Genomic DNA, 19159 nt, shown 5'->3' on the forward strand with positions numbered 1-19159 from the left:
TCCACAGCTAAAAATACTAAAGAAAACCCTCTCTGAATCCCAAAATCCCAGCCAAACTTGGGGTGCCCAGAAACTACTGCACCAGAGCTGCATCATAGTCCCCCTGATCTCCCCTTTCTCATCCTCTCATTCTACCACCCTTTCTCTCTCCTCCCTCCACCCCGGACCCTCTTCTGAATTTCTCCTTCTTTAACAAGCACTCCACAGTGGATCTAAATGCAATACACTTCCTCAAAATCTGAAAAGCCCATGGTTTTCATAAACCTTATTCACTCTTCTGCGACATTTGCCAACCTACCTGGAGGGTGGCACTGAGCTCGTCCTTCTCTTTCATCCTGTCCTCATAAGCCAGCAACAACGGAGACAGGTACTTCATATCCAACTGAGCAGAATGATTAATGAGGTTAATATATTTCTTGCATCGAAGCACAAAGAGCATATTTTAAAATAGTGATAAAAGACTTAAGTGGGGGCTGGAATAACAGTACAGTGGGGTAGGGTGCTGGCCTTACATGTGGTAAACCCAGAGCCTTAAGCATAGAGCCAGAAGTAAACTCTGAGAACCACCAGAGGTGGGCCCAATTGCCCTACCCCACCCCCCAATACGAGAAAAGATTTGGATATAGAGCAGTAGTACAGTATGTAGGGCATTTGCCTTGCATGCAGCCGACCCAGATTCAATCCCCAGCATCTCATATGGTCCCCCAAGTACCACCAGGAGAAATTCCTGAACACAGAACCAGGAGTAACCCCTGAGATTCCCCATGTGTGACTCCAAAATAAATGAAGAAAGAAAGAAACAAAAGGCAAAATTTAAATGAAATTCCATTAAAAAAAAGACTTAATTTGGAATGATTTTAAATATTCAAACATAGCACAGAAAATATGGGCTTGAACTGAGATACTTACCAACCAGGGTGGTGGAGGTCCTTCTGGTGGGAGACCTTTAATATTTAAAATCTAAAAACAAAAACAAATTGAAGACAAATTAAGCAAGACTTCCCCCCAAAAGGCAAACCTTTGATATTCTTCATCTTGACAGAACATAAGCAATCTATGTAAGCAAACGCATGTCTATTATGTGAAAAGTTTTGAGATGTTTGGGAGTAATTTGAAGATCTAATTACCCCTTTCCTCAAATATTTCAGTGTGTAATTTTTTAAATAAAAATATTCATTTGCTCAATCACAATGACTTATAGCCATAAAATCAGGATGACAGCACAGATATACTACTGTATTCTTCTTCTTTTTGGTTTCTGGGCCACACCTGGTGATTTTCAGGGGTCGCTCCTGACTATGTGCTCAGAAAGGGCTCCTGGCTTGGCGGACCATATGGGAAGCCAGGGGATCGAACCGCATTCTGTCCTAGGTTAGCGAGTACAAGGCAAACACCCTATTGCTTGCGCCACTGCTCCGATGCCATAATACTATATTCTTATAAGCATTTTTTCTATAGTCAAATTTCACCTATTTCCCCCTCCATGTTCTTTTCTGAACAAGGATTCAATCAGTATTACTTGTTGCTCTTAGTTTTCAAGTCTCAAAATCTAGAATCTCCAGGAATCTTCTTGTTTGAGGGACACCCCCAGCAGTGCTCAAGACTTACTTCTGGCTCTATGCTCAGAGCTCAATTCTTGAGTCCTGAATGGAGTCCAATCTGCATTGCCCTGAGTAAAGGTAGTGTCTTAACCCCAGTACTATCTCTCTGGAGCTATTAAAAAAATTAAGGGCTAGAGAGATAGCAGAGTGAGTAGGGCAGTTGCCTTGGACATGGCTGACCCAGGTTCAATCCCCAGCATCCTATAATGTACCCTGAGCACAGCCAGGTGAAATTTCTGAACACAGAGCCAGGAGCACTCAAATAAAAATTCAGTGATTTTTGTTAACTAAACTTCATCAGTATTACATATTATTTCTGGATTTTGTAGGTTTCCTATAAAAAGTGTTTCCCCCTCTATTTTTTACATGTTACAAAGTGTAATGTTACTAATGGAAACAAGACCTGCCAGACACAAGAACGCAGGGAACATATGGAACATGCGTAGATCCTTTCCAGGGAGAATGGAGGAGACAGTCACTTGTGGCTGTTCTCTCAGTTATGAATGACCCAGGTGAACAGATGTGTGTGTGTGTGTGTGTGTGTGTGTGTGTACACATGCATGCATAGTGTGCATGCATTATTTATTTGTTTACAGTCCTATGGGGTATGTGAATGCAAGCTGAGAACAGAGCAGCCAATGTGGACTTTCACTTCATGCATCAGCAGAGTGCCCCTCTCCTTTTCTTGGCTTTGGGGCCATACCCAGCAGTGTTCTGGACTTACTATTGGCTCTGTACTCAGGGAACACTTCTGGCAAAGCTCAGGGAACCATATAGGATACTAGGAACTGAACCCAGGTTGGGTGCGTACAAGGCAAATGCCATAACTATTGTACTATTTTTGTGGCCCCCCCATACTTTTATTTATTATTATTATTATTATTATTATTATTATAGAAATTTTATTGCCTCTGCTATGAGCTACAATGCAAAGAAGGAAGAAAATGAGGAAACTATGAAGAAGAGTGGACAGAAAGGTAGTCAAAGGGCTGATCATGTTTGCATGCAGGAGATATCCTTAGCCCCATCCAGAATAACTCCTGATCCTCAAACACAAAGTCAGGAGAACATAGTCCTCAAGCTCTGCAGGGTGAGACTCAAACACCAAAACTACAAATATTCTGTGTTGATTTATCTTTTTTTTTGGGGGGGGAGGGGGTTTCGGGCCACATCCGGTGACACTCAGGGGTTACTCCAGGCTATGTGCTCAGAAATAGTTCCTGGCTTGGGGGGTTATATGGGACGCTGAGGGATCGAACTGTGATCCATCTTAGGTTAGTGCATGCAAGGCAGACACCTTATCACTTGCACCACCGCTCCAGCCCCATGGATATATCATTTTTAATTAAGTTACAACAAATAAAAGGCCCCAGTATTAGAACTCAACTTCACAGTAAAGGCTAAAAAAATATGAAGCCTGATTATTCTTTTTTTTTTTTAAGGTTCTTTTTTTCGGGCCACACTCGTTTGATGCTCAGGGGTTACTCCTGGCTAAGTGCTCAGAAATTGCCCCTGGCTTGGGGGGACCATATGGGACACTGGGGGATCGAACCGCGGTCCTTCCTTGGCTAGCGCTTGCAAGGCAGACACCTTACCTCTAGCGCCACCTCACTGGCCCCAAGCCTGATTATTCTTTTTTTTCGGGGGGGGGGTTGGTTTTTGGGCCACACCCAGCGTTGCTCAGGGGTTACTCCTGGCTGTCTGCTCAGAAATAGCTCCTGGCAGGCATGGGGGACCATATGGGACACCAGGATTCGAACCAACCACCTTTGGTCCTGGATCGGCTGCTTGCAAGGCAAATGCCGCTGTGCTATCTCTCCGGGCCCCGCCTGATTATTCTTAACTGGAACCATTACCTCTTCCTTGGACAGATGCCTAAATTTTGTTTGGTATCTACTCAGTTCTACATTCAAACGATGGATGGTCATTTTCAACTCCTCATTTTCATCCACCAGCTCTTGAGCTTGTTTTCTTAGATTAACTAATTCAGGTGAAGCCATCACTGAAAGGAAAAAAACAAAAACCATAATAAAAGAACTATGTCAAACTCTTCAATATTTTATAAAAATTCCCATTCAACTGAAGCCTGCACAGGCGCCAATCTGTATGATTTGAGGTTACTCTGCATCCCACAAAGAAGGTGTGTCTCCTAGAAAAGATGTGTCATCTTCTTATAAAGCCTCCTTCACAGTTGGCTCTGGCATTCTAGGAATTGAAAATGAGGCAGCATGAAGGCCTCATAAGGCTGGGTTATCAACTGAGGTTATTACAAAGGTTAGGAGCAGAACATTACAATTAAATAAATAGCCAACGTTGACACTGGATTTGGGGAAAAGGGAACCATAACACTATTGGTGAGTGTTGACTGGTCCAGCCCTTTTGGAAAACAATATGGATACTATATGGGTACTTCTCAAAAAACTAGGAACCGTGTTCCAATACAACCCAGCAATTCCACTTCTTGGCTCTCTACCCCAAGGACCCAAAGACTCTATTCACAAAAAAATATTTGATTTCCTATGTTCATCACTGCACTGTACAATAGCCAAGACATGGAAATAACCCAAGTGTCCAGGAACAGATAAGTGGATAAAGAAGTCATGGTATATATTCATAATGAGATACTAGTTGGCTTTAAGAAAAGATGAAATCAAAACGAAAAAAATGAACCCATGCAATTGGTTTCTATGTGGATGGATCTGTAGAGTACATTGTTAAGTGAAGTTAGTCAGAGAGTGAGACAGACACAGAAAGCTCTCTCATAAGTGTTATATATAAAGAAACATAACAGAGAAATAATAAATGCCAAAAGATAAAAGAAAGTACCTTTAGTATGAAGGTCTTTAGTATAAAGCTTACCACAGAAGTAGAAAAGGAATATAGGGTGGGGTGGGGTGGAGGAAACAATGGAACAATGGTGGAAGGAAGCAGACACTGGTGAAGGTTGTGTTATAGGAATGTGTTATGCACCCAGCATCCCATATGGTCCCCGATCCCCCAAAAGTGATTCTTTTATAAAAACTTTATTTATTTATTGGTTTTTGGATCACACACAACAGAGCTCAGGGGTTACTCCTGGCTCTGCACTCAGAAATCAGCCCTGGCAGGCTGGGGGACCATATAGGATGCTGGGTCCCTCCCAGGTTGGCCACATGCAAGGCAAACACCCTATTACTGTGCTATCTCTCCGCTCCCCTCCACAAAAATTGATTTTTTTGTTTGTTTTTGGTGGGGCCACACCTGGTGATGCTCAGGGGTTACTCCTGGCTATGCGCTCAGAAACAGCTCTTGGTTTGGGGGACCATATGGGATGCCAGGAGATCGAACCGCGGTCTGTTCTAGGTTAGAGCATGTAAGGCAAATGCCTTACCTCCATGCTATCTCTCCAGTCCCAAGGGTTCCCCAGATTCGTCAGCATAACAATGACCTTATTTCAACAAGTATATCAGTGGGAAACTTAAATACTGTAATACAAAACACCAACAAATATGACACGAAACAGGAATCCTGAAAGCACTTTTGGCTCCAGACCCAGGAGCTGGCCAGAGCCGTACCTTCCTGGGAAGAAGCTGACTCAGCCTCCCTCAGCTTCCGGTTTTCTTTCTCCACCCTCTTGAGTTTTGACTGAAGTTCTTTCATGGTTTGTTGTATTACATTAAGCTCAAGAACAAGGGTTTGATTTGTGTTGCTTAGATATATATTTTCTTCTTTTAACTCCTGGACCTTTTCTTTGGTAATTTCCAGACATCTCTGACGTGTTCTACCAGTTATATCTGAAACGATAAGAAGGGAAAAGTTGGGCCGGGTAGGTGGCGCTGGAGGTAAGGTGTCTGCCTTGCAAGCGCTAGCCAAGGATCAGGACCGCGGTTCGATCCCCCGGCGTCCCATATGGTCCCCCCAAGCCAGGGGCGATTTCTGAGCACATAGCCAGGAGTAACCCCTGAGCGTCAAACGGGTGTGGCCCAAAAAAAAAAAAAAAAAAAGAAGGGAAAAGTTTCTAAAATGGTGACTCAGCTTTAACGTGAATGTCCTGTCTTGTTTTCAAGGAATTCCTCTGTGTTCCCTTTGTAAAGGAAAGATATTGTAAATCTTTTTAATAGTTCCTGTCAAAGATGTATATCTGTATTTTTGGATCATGTTATAGATGACGGATATATTGTTTAATAAATCAAATCTTTTTTGGCACAAAAAAAAAAAAAAGAAGGGAAAAGTTTAAAAACTTCAAGGTATTTACAAATTCACATCAAAAAGTTAGGGGGCTTTATTTCAAACTTCATGGGAGCAAACAAGAGAGAGGTCCAGGGGTTAAGCTGCTTGCTTTACATGTTACAGAACCAAGGTTAATCCCAGCCCTGAAAACAGTCCCAAGTCCCACCAGGAGTGATCAATGAGCACAGTCAGGATTAAGTCCAAGCACAAGTCAGTGTGATCCTGCAACCAAAACAAACAAAACACTGAAAACCATGAGAGTCTCTACTCCCTGCAGGCCCTATGTTATGCTCTCCCCAAACCCCAGGCACCTTATATACAAGTGAATGGAAACTGCCAGCAGTTGACAAAAAGGGGGTAACAAAGGGAGGCAACACTGGAGGTCTTTTCAGGTTTTATCCTGTAAGTTACCAGGGGTCTGAAGCCAAGAGTAAAAATGGACAGGCTCTCCCCTCAAGGATACATATCTCAAAGACCCTCTCCCCTCAGGGACGCTCTCCTTTCAGCTGAGGCTCTCTGGGTAGAATGAGGCCAAGGCAGAGTGACCTTGCCCAAATGCAGCTCCAGAGAGGGAATATACAGAAGGGGACAAAGAGAGGACTCAGGGCTCCAAAATCAATAGAACACAATTGATGACATGTGAGCCATAAGAGGAGACACCAACAAGGAGCTGGCAGGCATGATGGTGAGGAGCTTGGCCAAGTCAAAGCCCAGAGCTCTGAAGCCAGCCTCATCCTTGTTTTCAGGAGGAGGAAATTCAATCACTGTCCCATTCATTCCAGTTCCATTCCAGAGAAATAACTCAGCCAGGGGCAGGGAAATAGTACATAGAACACAGCGCACATCTAGCAGGAGTCTGAACTGGGTCCACATGGTCCTCCGAGCACCACCAGATGCAGCTTTGGAAGCTCCCAGCACCACTGGAGTGGCCAGGAGTATCCCCAGCACCCAGGATCTGAGTAACACTGTGTTCTCAGATTCCTGCATCAAACCACTGACCTGGGTGGTCAAGACAAGCTGGTGGGGCTGCAGGGTTTCCTCATACCTCTAAAAACAAAAAATACACAAAACAAAAAACACTGCAAATGAGTCAATCGTAATAAAATTCAGAAGGCAGATACCTGGGGAGGGTGGAGGCTTCTCACATAATGGTGACTTTTCTTCCTAGAGAATAAATAAAAAAAAAAACACAAGAGTGAGGAACCAAAGCCTTTGGCAGCTCCTATGCTTTAATCACAGGTGCAGGTATTTCCTAGTTGTTTGGGCTCTGTCCCTTGCAGCTTGTTTTACTTTAGAAACTTCAGTGTCCACTGCTTTCTTTCACTGAACCTTAGACCTAAGGGTCCTTCTTGTCAGAGCCCTTAACGCTCCAGCTCCCTCCTGTTGTGCCTGTGAGATCAGCTGTGAAGTCTCCATGTGCAGGTTCTCAAGTGACCATTCTAGAGCTGGGACCTGCAGGCTGAGCAGAGACAAAGCACAAAGCCAACTGCCATCAAGCTTTGACTCCCTGGAAACTTCCACATTCGTGGCTCAAAGAGCTGACAACAAGATATATTGATATCTTTTTCCACCCACAAAACTTCCAGGAAAGGACTTGTATTTGTTCATTTTTCCTTTTCACAGTGACCTGATATTAAGTCTTGGATTTCTGCTGATAAAGTAGATAAGGTTACAAATTAACTCTACTAATGGTAAACTCTATTGAGAAAATGTTGAATTTCCCATGACACTGCAGAATGAAAACTTAAGTTAGAACTCCTCTCACATTTCCACATCAACAAATGATGAATGACATGTGTTTTCTTACCATCTCAGAATAACATGCTCTTTTTTTTTTTTTTTTTTTTGGTTTTTGGGTCACACCTGGCAGCGCTCAGGGGTTACTCCTGGCTCTATGCTCAGAAATCGCTCCTGGCAGGCTTGGGGGGCCATATGGGATGCCGGGATTCAAACCACCATCCTTCTGCATGTAAGGCAAATGCCTTACCTCCATGCTATCTTTCCGGCCCCAACATACTCATTTTTGAGCTGTGGAGAATGTGAGTTTCTTTCAAAGAAACATTTGATAGGATGTACTCCTTATGAAAAACCCCTGCCAATCTCCCATCCCTCTCTCACATAAATGCAAATAAATAAAAAAATGATTTAATATTATGACAGAAATAGTACTTATTGAAAAAAATATTTTTTTAAATCTTGGGGCCCAGAGAAAGAGAAAAAAAGAGGTAGATAAGGTAGAAAAGGTAGGTAAGATGCTTGGCACATAGCCCATCAGGTTCAATCCCTAGCACTCTATATATCCCCCCAAGTCAGAAGTGACCCCCGAGCACAGAGAAAGAAGCAAGCCTGAGCACCACCAGGAGTAGTCCTAAAACAAAACAAAGCAAAAAAATTTTTTTGCCTTTTTGTGTCACACCCAGTGATGCTCAGGGGTTACTACTAGCTATGCACTCAGAAATCGCTAGCTTGGGGGATCATAAGGGATGCCAGGGGATCAAACCACGGTCCCGCCTAGGTTAGCTGCATGCAAGGCAAACGCCCTACCACTTGCACCACCGCTCCAGCCCCACAGAGCAAAATCTTACCTTCAGATTCCGAATATGTTTTTCATCTAAAAACAAGAGAAAGAGTTTGTTAGAGCTAGTGAGTGTGAAGAGTTTGGTCAGGAATTCACCTGCACAGACTGAACCAGGCTGGGCCAACTGGGATATGTCGCAGGGTCAGCAGGCTGACTTGAAATTCCCTGACTCTTAATGCTATTCATTCCTGAGCTCATAAGGGCAGACCACACTCCTGAAAGAGAGTCCAAGATTTTCTATTTGCCAGACCCTCTCCCGCTCTGCTCTCTCCACATCTGTTCCCCAAACTCCCCAAAATTTGGTAGAGCAGAAGGCCTTCCTCACTACTTACCCTCCCTGGACTGGCACATGACTTGGTCAGAAAAGTAGTAGTTCTGTGGGGCCAGAGAGATAGTGAAGTGGGTAGGGCACTTGCCTTACATCCTATTCAATGTCTTGGTTTAATCCCAGATCTTGGGCACTACATATGGTTCCTGTGCTCAACCTGAGCACAGAGCCAGAAGCCAGCGTGGAGTATCACTAAGTGTAATCCCAAAATCAAAATCAAATAAAAAAAATAATAGTTCTATAAAATAAAGGCCTCCACAGTGCAGAGCAAAATTGTTCGTATTCCATTTACAAGCACACAGGAAGTGGTGCTACTTCACGGTCCTTTTATAAGCACACAGGAAGAGATAGTACAGCAGGTAAGGCAGTTGCCTTTCACGCGGCCAATCCATGTTTGATACCTGCCAATCTATATGGTCCCTCAAGCCCACCAGGAGTGATCCCCAAGTATAAAGCCAGGAGTAAGCCCTGAGCACCACTAGAAGTGAGCCAAAAGGAAACAAGAAAAGTGGGGCCTGAGAGATAGCATGGCGGTAAGGCGTTTGCCTTTCATGCAGGTCACTGGTTCGAATCCCGGCATCCTATATTGTCCCCCGAGCCTGCCAGAAGCGATTTCTGAACATGAAGCCAGGAGTAACCCCTGAGCGCTGCTGAGTGTGACCCCCCCCCCCCAAAAAAAAAGAAAAGCATTTCCATTTACAAGCACACAGCTTCACTGAGGTTCTCCTTGTCTGTATCCTTAGGGAATATCATAAAGTCAGAGTGCTGGGTTGCTTTGGACTTTCTACAAATAATTTGCACAGCAGAAAAAAAAGCACACTGAGAAAAAAATTAAAAACAAATATGAAAAAATATATCTCTATTGTGAGAATTTTTGCCCTAAAGATACATAGAAGATGGTGAATGTATGTCGTGGGACAGACTAATCACAGAAAGAGCTTGTTGTGTAGCCCAAAGTCATTCTGCTTCATTATTTTTAACCGAACTGCTTCCCACCAAATGTCCTGGAGCAATTAGTCAGGGGCACCCTTGGGGGCTCCTTCACGAAGCTTCTGCCCAGAATGACAGGCAGCAGCACTACTTCTCTCCACCCCAGCTCCAACTCTTCCCCCTCTCCTCCTAGATCCTGCTTGCCAGCCGCCCCTCAGCACTCCACTCACATTGGTACTGTGAAAAGCCCCTCCTAGCAACTGAACTGGGAAGAAAGAGTCAAGAGTTCCACAGGTCAATACCTGTGAAGCTGATGAACACACATTTCTCTTCCTTATAAAAATAGACTTCTTGGGCTGGAGTGAGAGCACAGCGGTAGGACGTTTGCCTTGTATATGGCTGACCTGGGACGAATCTGGGTTTGATCCTTGGCATCCCATACAGCTCCCTGAGCCTGTCAGGAGCAATTTCTGAGTGCAGAGCCAGGAGTAACCCAAGAGCCACTGAGTGTGGCCCCAAACAAACATACACACACACACACACACACACACACACACACACACACACACACACACACACACACACACACACACATATATATATATTCTTCTGAAAGGAAGCTTAAGCAACTAGATTATAAGAATTAATTTACATTTTTATGAACTTTCACAATCTTGATTTAGTGTCTTGTCTTGCAACACTCCATCAGCACTTGGGGTCAGAGCAATAGTACAGTAGTAGAGCATTTGCCTTATTCATGGACAACCTACATTCTATTGCCAGCATCCCATATGGTCCCTTAGAGGGTGACCTCTGAGCTTCTTAGCTTCCTCCTCCCAAACAAAAACAAAACAAAAATACCTTCAAAATAATACAGAAAACAATTCCATAACTAAGTTGATGAATAGTATTGGGGTTGGGGATGAGTCATTTTCCAAGTGCCCAGGGGTTCAGCCCAAGGACCACCAGAGGATATTCCTGCTGCCCTACCACCCACTGTGCATAAGCTAAGGTCCCCAAGTGTGCCAGCATTTCCCTGCCTCAGCCCCAAACTTCTCACTGCTCAGGTTCTTTGCAAGCAGAAGCAGCTTTGTCAGCAGGGAGAGATGCTGCAGAGAAAATGCTGAGTTCTGAGGGCTTCTGCATCTTTCTTTCCAGTCTCTCCTTCCTTCCTTTCTCTAGGCTGCACCTGGCATTTCCTGGAGACTGCTCCTGATACTCCCAAGAGAGCAACTTCCTCAACTTCTATTAACATAGCACAACACAGATAAGCCCCACATGGCTATTCTTTTCAGTATCTTTCTTCCTCCAGGCAGAAGGTTCCAAATGTCTTCCTCCTCAGAGGGCCTGTTACTGCAGTGGGGAGTGCAGTGCCCCTCCTATTGGCTATTTTATATATATGTTTTTTTGGGGGAGGGGGGGCATACCCAGCAGTGCTCATGGGTAACTCCTGAAGTCACTACTCAGAAATCATTTTTGGTAGGCTTGGGGGACCATATGGGATCCTGGGATTGAAACCAAGTTAGCTGTGTGCAAGGCAAATGCTCTACCCATTGTGCTATCGCTTTACTCTCTGCTATACATACATACATACATACATATATATATATATATATATACATATATATATATGTATGTATGTATGTATAGCAGAGAGTGTATATATATATATATATATAGAGAGAGAGAGAGTATATATATAGGTTTTTGGGTCACACCCGGCAGTGCTCAGGGGTTATTCCTGGCTCTACACTTAGAAATAGTTCCTGGCAGGCTCAGGGGACCATATGAGATGCCAGGATTTGAACCACTGTCCTTCTGCATGCAAGGCAAATGCCCTACCTCCATGCTATCTCTCCGGCCCTGCTATTTATATTTTTGAGTTCTTGCTATTCCTGGTGGCCCTATTAGAGTGAATTCTTGTGTTTGAGTTTTCAAACTTGGTCCTAGCTGACAAAGTTCAAGGCACAGAGACACTAAGAAGCAGATGGAGAGCTTGTAAGGTGAAAAGGGGTCAGTGGGAGGAGCAAGTCTGTGGCCTTCAGAGTCTGAGCCACTGCTCTCTTCCCTAGCCTCTGGCCGGATGGGACTGAGGAAACAGGCACTTCAAAGACAAGCACAGCACCAGAGTCAGGCAATGGACAAAGGAAATAGCACTCAGGACAATCCCTGCCTGGAAGCATAAAACCATAGCCTGGCAGAGTGGCCGACACAGGGCTCCCGGGTCAATCAATGCTGTTGCCACCAAGTGCTTTCATGTCTGAAAAATATCTACCTTTCTCCAGTGTGCACTGAGATGTAGGCGGGCAGCCTGAAGAGCCAACATGCTTAGAGAGATTTTCTTCTTCTTCTTCACTGTCCATCTCACGTGACAATAGAACCTTCAGTTATAAAAGACAAAGCATGAACATGATTAGGGTAATCAGGTACATTTCCTCTGACCAGGGTCAGATGTGTATTCTACATCAGGCCACCATCTTACCCTTCCAAAATATAAAAGGGCTCTAGCCACAGGGATGGGCAAAGACAGCCACAACTTTGAAACTATGCTATACCTTCCACCTATGCCCACATGGTGGCCACACCAAATCTGGCACAGAGATACAGGGCATGCCCAGCCTGCTCTGCATCCCTGGTCTCATCCATCTGCTCCTGAGACTGTTGCTCATCTCTGCATAGGAGGAGTGAGTCAGCCTCAACCAGGAGACTGTCTGAACTGCTCCCCAGCTGAGGCTCTATGGAACCCTTCCTTGGAGACAGGGGGCAGTGCCTGAGGGCATCCTGCAGGGTGGCAGTGAGATAAGGGGTTGCCCAAGATGCAGAGCAAAGAACCCCATCTCATTTTTCGTCATCCTGGCATGATCTGGGGGCTTCCCTTCTGCTCTCCTGACTCTCAGTAAACACCATGCCTGGGTCAACTGGACAGAGCTGCACTCTGTTACAGGCAATGGAAGGTGGGTGGGGGTGACACCCACATTTCCTGAGAAGATTTTCAGCACTATGTTCCTTCAGCCATCAGGGTCTATATCTAGGGCAATAACAAGTCCTGGGCCCTTGAGGTTGGATGGTAGAGAAAAGAAATGATTTCTTGGGTCCTTGCATGAGGATGACCTGGGTTGGATACCTGGCAATTCATTTGGTCCCTGGAGCATCTCTAAGACTAATTCCTTAGTACAGACCCAGGAATAACCTGAGTACATCCAGGTATGGCTCAAAACCAAATAAATAAATAATTCATGAAGACAAATTTTCACAAAAATATTCTAAAAATAAGACCCTAAAAGGCTTGAAGCACAAGGACAAAGGGAGGCTTCTATCCATCCTGGCGAGGCTCTGCCCAACCCTGGACCCAAACTACTGAGGCATCATGGGAAGTGAGTCACTCAGGAACACCATTTTGCCCTCCAGGTCAGGAAGTATATGAAGAACATAGCCATGGAGCATAGAACAGCAACAGCACATTTCTTCACCTCTTCATAATTTACCACAAGCATACCAAGACATCCTATCTAATAACTCAGCCATAGAACAACACACAAGAAATACCTCCAGACTACAAGAATCACAATGAAAAAGCAACACAGAACTCCACCATACTTAGTGGGTGAAAATGGTATTCCTGAAGACCTACCTAACTAGTAATAACCAACTGTAAAATCTCTCTGATAAGGACTTTATTTTTTGAGGGGACCACATCCGAAGCACTCAGGGGTTACTCCTGGCTCTGCGCTCAGAAATTGTTCCGGCAGGCATGGGGGACCATATGGGATGCTGGGATTTGAACCAACCAATGTCAATCCTGGGTCGCCTCTTACAAGGTATTGTTGGGTATGGCCTGAAAACAAAACAAAGCAAAAATAAACTAAAAAACAAACAAACAATGAAATGGACAATCAATAAAACACATGAGGATGTATGAGTGCCAAAATAAAACAAACAAAACACCAGAAGAAATAAAAATGGATAAAAAAACATATGAAAAAATGTTCTCCTTCACTTATCATCAGGCAGATGAAATCAAAGCAATCGTGGGATGATCTTACACCACAGACACAGACACACATCAGAAAGAACAAGAACAACCAGTGCTGGCATGAACGTGTGGAGGAAGGGACTCTCATTCACTGCTGATGGGAATGTCAACTGGTCCAACATTTTTGGAAATCAACATAAACTTTCCTAAAATTATTTTGGAAATAACTTCCATATAACCACAAGGGACCAAAAACAAAATGGAAAAAAGAAATCTGCTCCCTTATGTTCCTAGCAGCACATACACAATAGCCAAACTCTGGAAACAACCAGCATCCAAGAATAGATTTGGATAAAAAAAATTACGGTACATCTACACAATGAATTATTACTTGACCATAAGAAAGGCCAAGTCATAAAATTTGCTGCTCCATGGAGGGACCTGGAGAGTTTCATGCTGAGTGAAATCATTCAGAGGGAGAGAGATGGAGAAAGAATGACCTCTCATGTGCAGAACATAAAGATACATAATGGTGGAGTGGCAAATATTCCCCAGATAATGAAAACAAAGAGTATAAGAACTGGAAACATGCCACTTGAAGGGGCTGGGAAACTGCAAAGGAAGTGGGGCAGCATCTATGGTAGAGGGAAGTGTTCAACCAGAAGGAGAAGCTGGTGCTGGAAGATGGTAAAATATATGTATAAAACTCTACCAGCAACAGTACTCTAAACCACATTGCAAAAATTTATATATATAAAAAAAAAAAAATCACAAGGGCCAGAGCAATAGCACGGCCGGAAGGTAAGGAGAATATTTGCCTGACACACAGCTGATCTGGGTTAGATTCCCAGCATTCCATATAGTCCCCCGAGCCTGTCAGGAGTAATTTCTGAGCACAAAGCCAGGAGTAACCTGTGAGAATTGACAAGAATGACCCAAAAACAAACAAACAAACAAAATGCCTGTTGTAAAAACAGACTGGTGAGAGAAAAATGAGGAGGGGGAGGGTGTGCATTGGTAAAGGGAAGCCAACAACTGTGAAGGGATTGATTAGTACTGAAACATCATATGCTTGAAACCCAGTCATGATAAAAATATAATTTCACAGTAACTAAAATTTTAAAAAGTAAAATTTTTTAAAATTTAAATAAAAATAGGGCCCGGAGAGATAGCACAGCGGTGTTTGCCTTGCAAGCAGCCGATCCAGGACCAAAGGTGGTTGGTTCGAATCCCGGTGTCCCATATAGTCCCCCGTGCCTGCCAGGAGCTATTTCTGAGCAGACAGCCAGGAGTAACCCCTGAGCAATGCCGGGTGTGGCCCAAAAACCAAAAAAAAAAAAAAACAAGTTTTCCCCAAGCCAGGAGCGACTTCTGAGCGCATAGCCAGGAGTAACCCCTGAGCGTCACCGGGTGTGGCCCAAAAAACCAAAAAAAAAAAAAAAAAAAAAAAAAAAAAAAAATTTAAATAAAAATAAAAACATGACCCTGACAAAAAGTTTTGATTCAAAACATATTTATAAATTAGTAAATATTCCTTTTAAACATTTATTTATTTATTTATTTATTTATTTATTTATTTATTTATTTATTTTGGTTTTAGGACCACACCCAGCAGCACTCACCGGTTACACCTGGCTCTATGCTCAGAAATCACTCCTGGCAGGCTCAGAGGACCATGTGGGATGCCAGGAATCAAAACTGGCTTCATCTCAGATCAGCCACTTGTAAGGCAAATGTGCTACAGTTGTGCTATCGCTCTGGCATTGCAAATATTTCTGATTATGAAATTTTCTTGGAACCTAAAACAATACTTGTTGTGGTACAAGAGGAGAGGAGAAGGCATGGGCCAGCCCAGCCATGGCACTAATGACCTGTCTCTCATTTTCCATCTTTGTGGTGTGCTGAGCCCAGGACCTCAAACATGTGGAGTGTGTGTTTTGAGGCTGAGCATTATCTCAAGATCTACATCTTTTTGTTTGTTTGCTTTTTGTTTTGGGGTTATACTGGCGGCGCTCAGGGGTTACTCCTGGCTCTGTGCTCAGAAATCGCCCCTGGCAAGCTCGGGGAACCATATGGGATGCTGGGATTTGAACCACTGTCTGCTATACTGGATCAGCTGTGTGCAAGGCAAATGCCCTACCGCTATGCTCTCTCTCCAGTCCAGTAGCAGAAGGAAAGACAGAGAACAATGAAAAAATTACCAGTCTAAAGGAGAGAAAAAACCCCAAACAAATAAGAATATCTGGAGTAATAGGACAAAAAGAAAACTAGACAGCTAGCAAGCCTGGGGAGCGCTGGTTGGTAAAGTATCTACAGGGGCACGGGAAGCCATGCACATTCAAATCTTGGCACCCTATATGTGGGTGGCACTGCCACTGGGCAGCTTCAGTACCACAATAGTATGTGTGACTTCTGAGGCATCACAAGCAAATGTGTGCATAACCAAAGAGGAGAAAAAGGAGACAGGGAGATACAAAAGGAAATTTTAAGCTAAAATATATATATTGAAATGTATATCAAGCGAATCAATGGTTCAGTAAAAAGACAAAGGTTGATTTTGTCAAACTGTGTTAGCAAAAATGAAACCCTGATCTTTGAATTCACAATGTGAATCATATTTTAGTAAACTTGTTTTTAAAAACTACATGCTGGGGGGCTGGCGTGGTGGCGCTAGAGGTAAGGTGTCTGACTTGCCTAGGATGGACTGCAGTTTGATCCCCCTGGCGTCCCATATGGTTCCCCAAGCTAGGAGCGGCTCCTAAGCGCATAGCCAGGAGTAACCCCTGAGCGTCACTGGGTGTGGCCCAAAAACCAAAAAAAAAAAAACCCAAAACTATATGCTGGTTACAATGTCTACCTGAATATGAAAATATAGAAAGGCTGAAATTAATGACTGGAAAAAGTTGAGCCATGAAAAGGTCAAGGAAAAAAAACAAGAGCGATGAAGATGAGAGAGATGTCTTGACAAAAGAGAAAGAAGAGATTTTTTTTTTTGGTTTTTGGGTCGCACCCGGCAGCGTTCAGGGGTTACTCCTGGCTCTATGCTTAGAAATCGCTCCTGGCAGGCTCAGGGGACCATATGGGATGCCGGGATTCAAACCACTGACCTTCTGCAGGCAAGGCAAACATCTTACCTCCATGCTATCTCTCCAGCCCTGGAAGAAGAGATTTAAATACTTCAGAATATTTAAACATTTGGCTTCTCTGGCACTTTAAATCTATACACCCAATACTATAGCCAGATGCAAAAGCATGCAAGTTTAATAATTTATGCAGAGATCAAGACAGGCAAATGGAGTTTGTGTGGTCAGCTTACCCTCTATGGCCTGGAGTGGGGGAAGAATTGGGAAAGCTGGGGAAGCTACAGGAAGCAGCACAGAACCTGATCCTGGGTGAGCAGACAAGGGGCTGCAGATCCAGCGGGGACTGGTCCCCAGGATGCACAGGGTCCACACAGGAGCCCACACAAGCTCACACAAGCCTCCTTGTTGCCTTCCCCATTTCAGGAAACTACCATAAACCTCCCACAGCCACTTGCTGAGCTGTCCAGACCCCTTCTCTGGAGAGTCACAGAGGAAGGTAAGAATGTACAGTGAGCCATTGACTGACTTGTGATTTGTAAGGTAGAGGGACCCTGACGTGGAACATTGGGAAAAATCAACTAGGATGGGCTGGAGAGATAGCTTGGAGGTAGGGCATTTGCCTTGGATGTAGAAGAATGGTGGTTCAAATCCCAGTATCCCATATGGTCCCCCAAGCCTGCCACGAGTGATTTCTGAGTGTAGAGCCAGGAGTAACCCCTGAGCACTGAGTGTGACCCAAAAACAAAACAAAACAAATCAACTAGGGGTCTGTGTATCTGTTTCCTTGCCTGCTGCATAGGGAAATCCTACTCAGAGGAGGCAGAGCTCACTCTCCTGGTCTCTGCACACTGCTGTTATGACAGCTCAAAGCCTTGCTGCCACTGTGGGAAAGTCCTGACCACAGGGAGGGTCTACACTGAGAAGAGCAGGCAGGGAGGCACACACGCCACCAATGGCAGCCTTGCCTGTCTGCCTAGGGCCATGCAGATGACCTGTGGGGTTCACGGCACATCTGCCCACATGGCAGCCAGTATCAACTTGCCTACTCCACGAACACCCAATTTGCTGGGAGCCAAAGGGCTCCGCCTATGGTCTGAACCAGGCATTCCTGGTGACTATGAAGCAGGGCCGGAAGGAAACTCAGGTACCAGTTCTGGTGGTTGGGTGGCTGAGGTCATTTTGGAATCTCCTGTCTCTGAATTACATCATATCTGTTTTTAAGGGCTCCACTTCTCTGTTGGCACCATCAAGAAAACTGCTGAGGGTTCGGAGCGATAGCACAGAGTTAGGGTGTTTGCCTTGCACATGGCCAACCCAGGATGGACCAGCGCTTGATCCCCAGCAACCCATATAGTCACCCAAGCCTGCCAGGTATGATTTCTGAGCGCAGAGCCAGGAGTAATCCCTGAGCATCGCCATGTGTGGCCCCAAAACCAAAAACAAACAAACAACAACAAAAAATCTACTGAGGGGGGCCGGGTAGGTGGCGCTGGAGGTAAGGTGTCTGCCTTGCAAGCGCTAGCCAAGGAAGGACCGCGGTTCGATCCCCCGGCGTCTCATATGGTCCCCCCAAGCCAGGGGCGATTTCTGAGCACATAGCCAGGAGTAACCCCTGAGCGTCAAATGGGTGTGGCCCAAAAACCAAAAAAAAAAAAAAAAAAAAAAATCTACTGAGGGGCCGGAGAGACAGCACAGCAGTAAGGCATTTTGCCTTAGACACAGAAGGACAGTGGTTCAAATCCCGGCATCCCATGTGGTCCACCGAGCCTGCCAGGAGCGATTTCTTTCTTTTTTTTTTTTTTTGGTTTTTGGGCCACACCCAGCTCAGAAATATCTCCTCAGATATTATCTGCTCAGAAATAGCTCCTGGCAGGCACGGGGGACCATATGGGACACCAGGATTCGAACCAACCACCTTTGGTCCTGGATCGGCTGCTTGCAAGGCAAACACCGCTGTGCTATCTCTCCGGGCCCTCGATTTCTGAGCATAGAGTCAGGAGCAACCCCTGAGTGCTGCTGGGTGTGACCCAAAAACCATTAAAAAAAAAAAAAAAGAACTACTGAAACAAGATTTGCTTCCACAGCCATACTTCTCACATGTGGGAAGCTGCCCAGATAGCCTGAGGAATTAACAGGACTGACTGCAGCAGCCAGGGGGCTTGGTCAGCTTCCTTGCCTAGCTAATGTAGACAGCCATTTGCTCTAAGAAAGGAAAAATGGTAGGTGAAGGATAAAATGATGACCTGTTGCTCTCAGGTAACCTATAGGAAGCCACGGGAGACATCCCAAGTCAGTCCTCTTCAGACCTGCTGCCATCTAGTGGTCACACAGCGGTTTTGCATGCCCCACACACCCACTTTTCCAAAGAGGCATTTGAGTCATTAAAGATAAAGACTTGGTCATTTCCAAATGAAAGCTTCAGTTCTGAGAAATCTCCGAAATGAGGAGGAGGATTAA

At 44.6% G+C, this 19159-nt stretch overlaps 2 protein-coding genes across 2 annotated transcripts in view; one reads left to right on the forward strand and one right to left on the reverse strand.

The window, feature by feature from the left end:
- CEP89 (centrosomal protein 89) overlaps nucleotides 1–19159 on the reverse strand; it is a 65364-nt gene that overhangs the window by 37166 nt on the left and 9039 nt on the right. Inside the window, exons 5-11 of the mRNA XM_049786698.1 lie at nucleotides 11922–12027; nucleotides 8396–8421; nucleotides 6932–6974; nucleotides 5156–5374; nucleotides 3458–3603; nucleotides 910–960; nucleotides 299–382 (exon numbers count right to left, since the gene is read on the reverse strand). Of these exons, the coding sequence (XP_049642655.1) occupies nucleotides 299–382; nucleotides 910–960; nucleotides 3458–3603; nucleotides 5156–5374; nucleotides 6932–6974; nucleotides 8396–8421; nucleotides 11922–12027 (675 nt within the window). The remainder of the gene's footprint in view (nucleotides 1–298; nucleotides 383–909; nucleotides 961–3457; nucleotides 3604–5155; nucleotides 5375–6931; nucleotides 6975–8395; nucleotides 8422–11921; nucleotides 12028–19159) is intronic.
- The window catches only part of LRP3 (LDL receptor related protein 3), a 269703-nt gene continuing 262499 nt past the window's right edge, over nucleotides 11956–19159 (forward strand). The window contains exon 1 of the mRNA XM_049786576.1: nucleotides 11956–11960. The gene's annotated coding sequence lies outside the window, so the exon portion shown is untranslated. The remainder of the gene's footprint in view (nucleotides 11961–19159) is intronic.

The sequence above is a fragment of the Suncus etruscus genome, chromosome 14 (assembly GCF_024139225.1).
Source record: "Suncus etruscus isolate mSunEtr1 chromosome 14, mSunEtr1.pri.cur, whole genome shotgun sequence".
NCBI lineage: Eukaryota > Metazoa > Chordata > Mammalia > Eulipotyphla > Soricidae > Suncus > Suncus etruscus.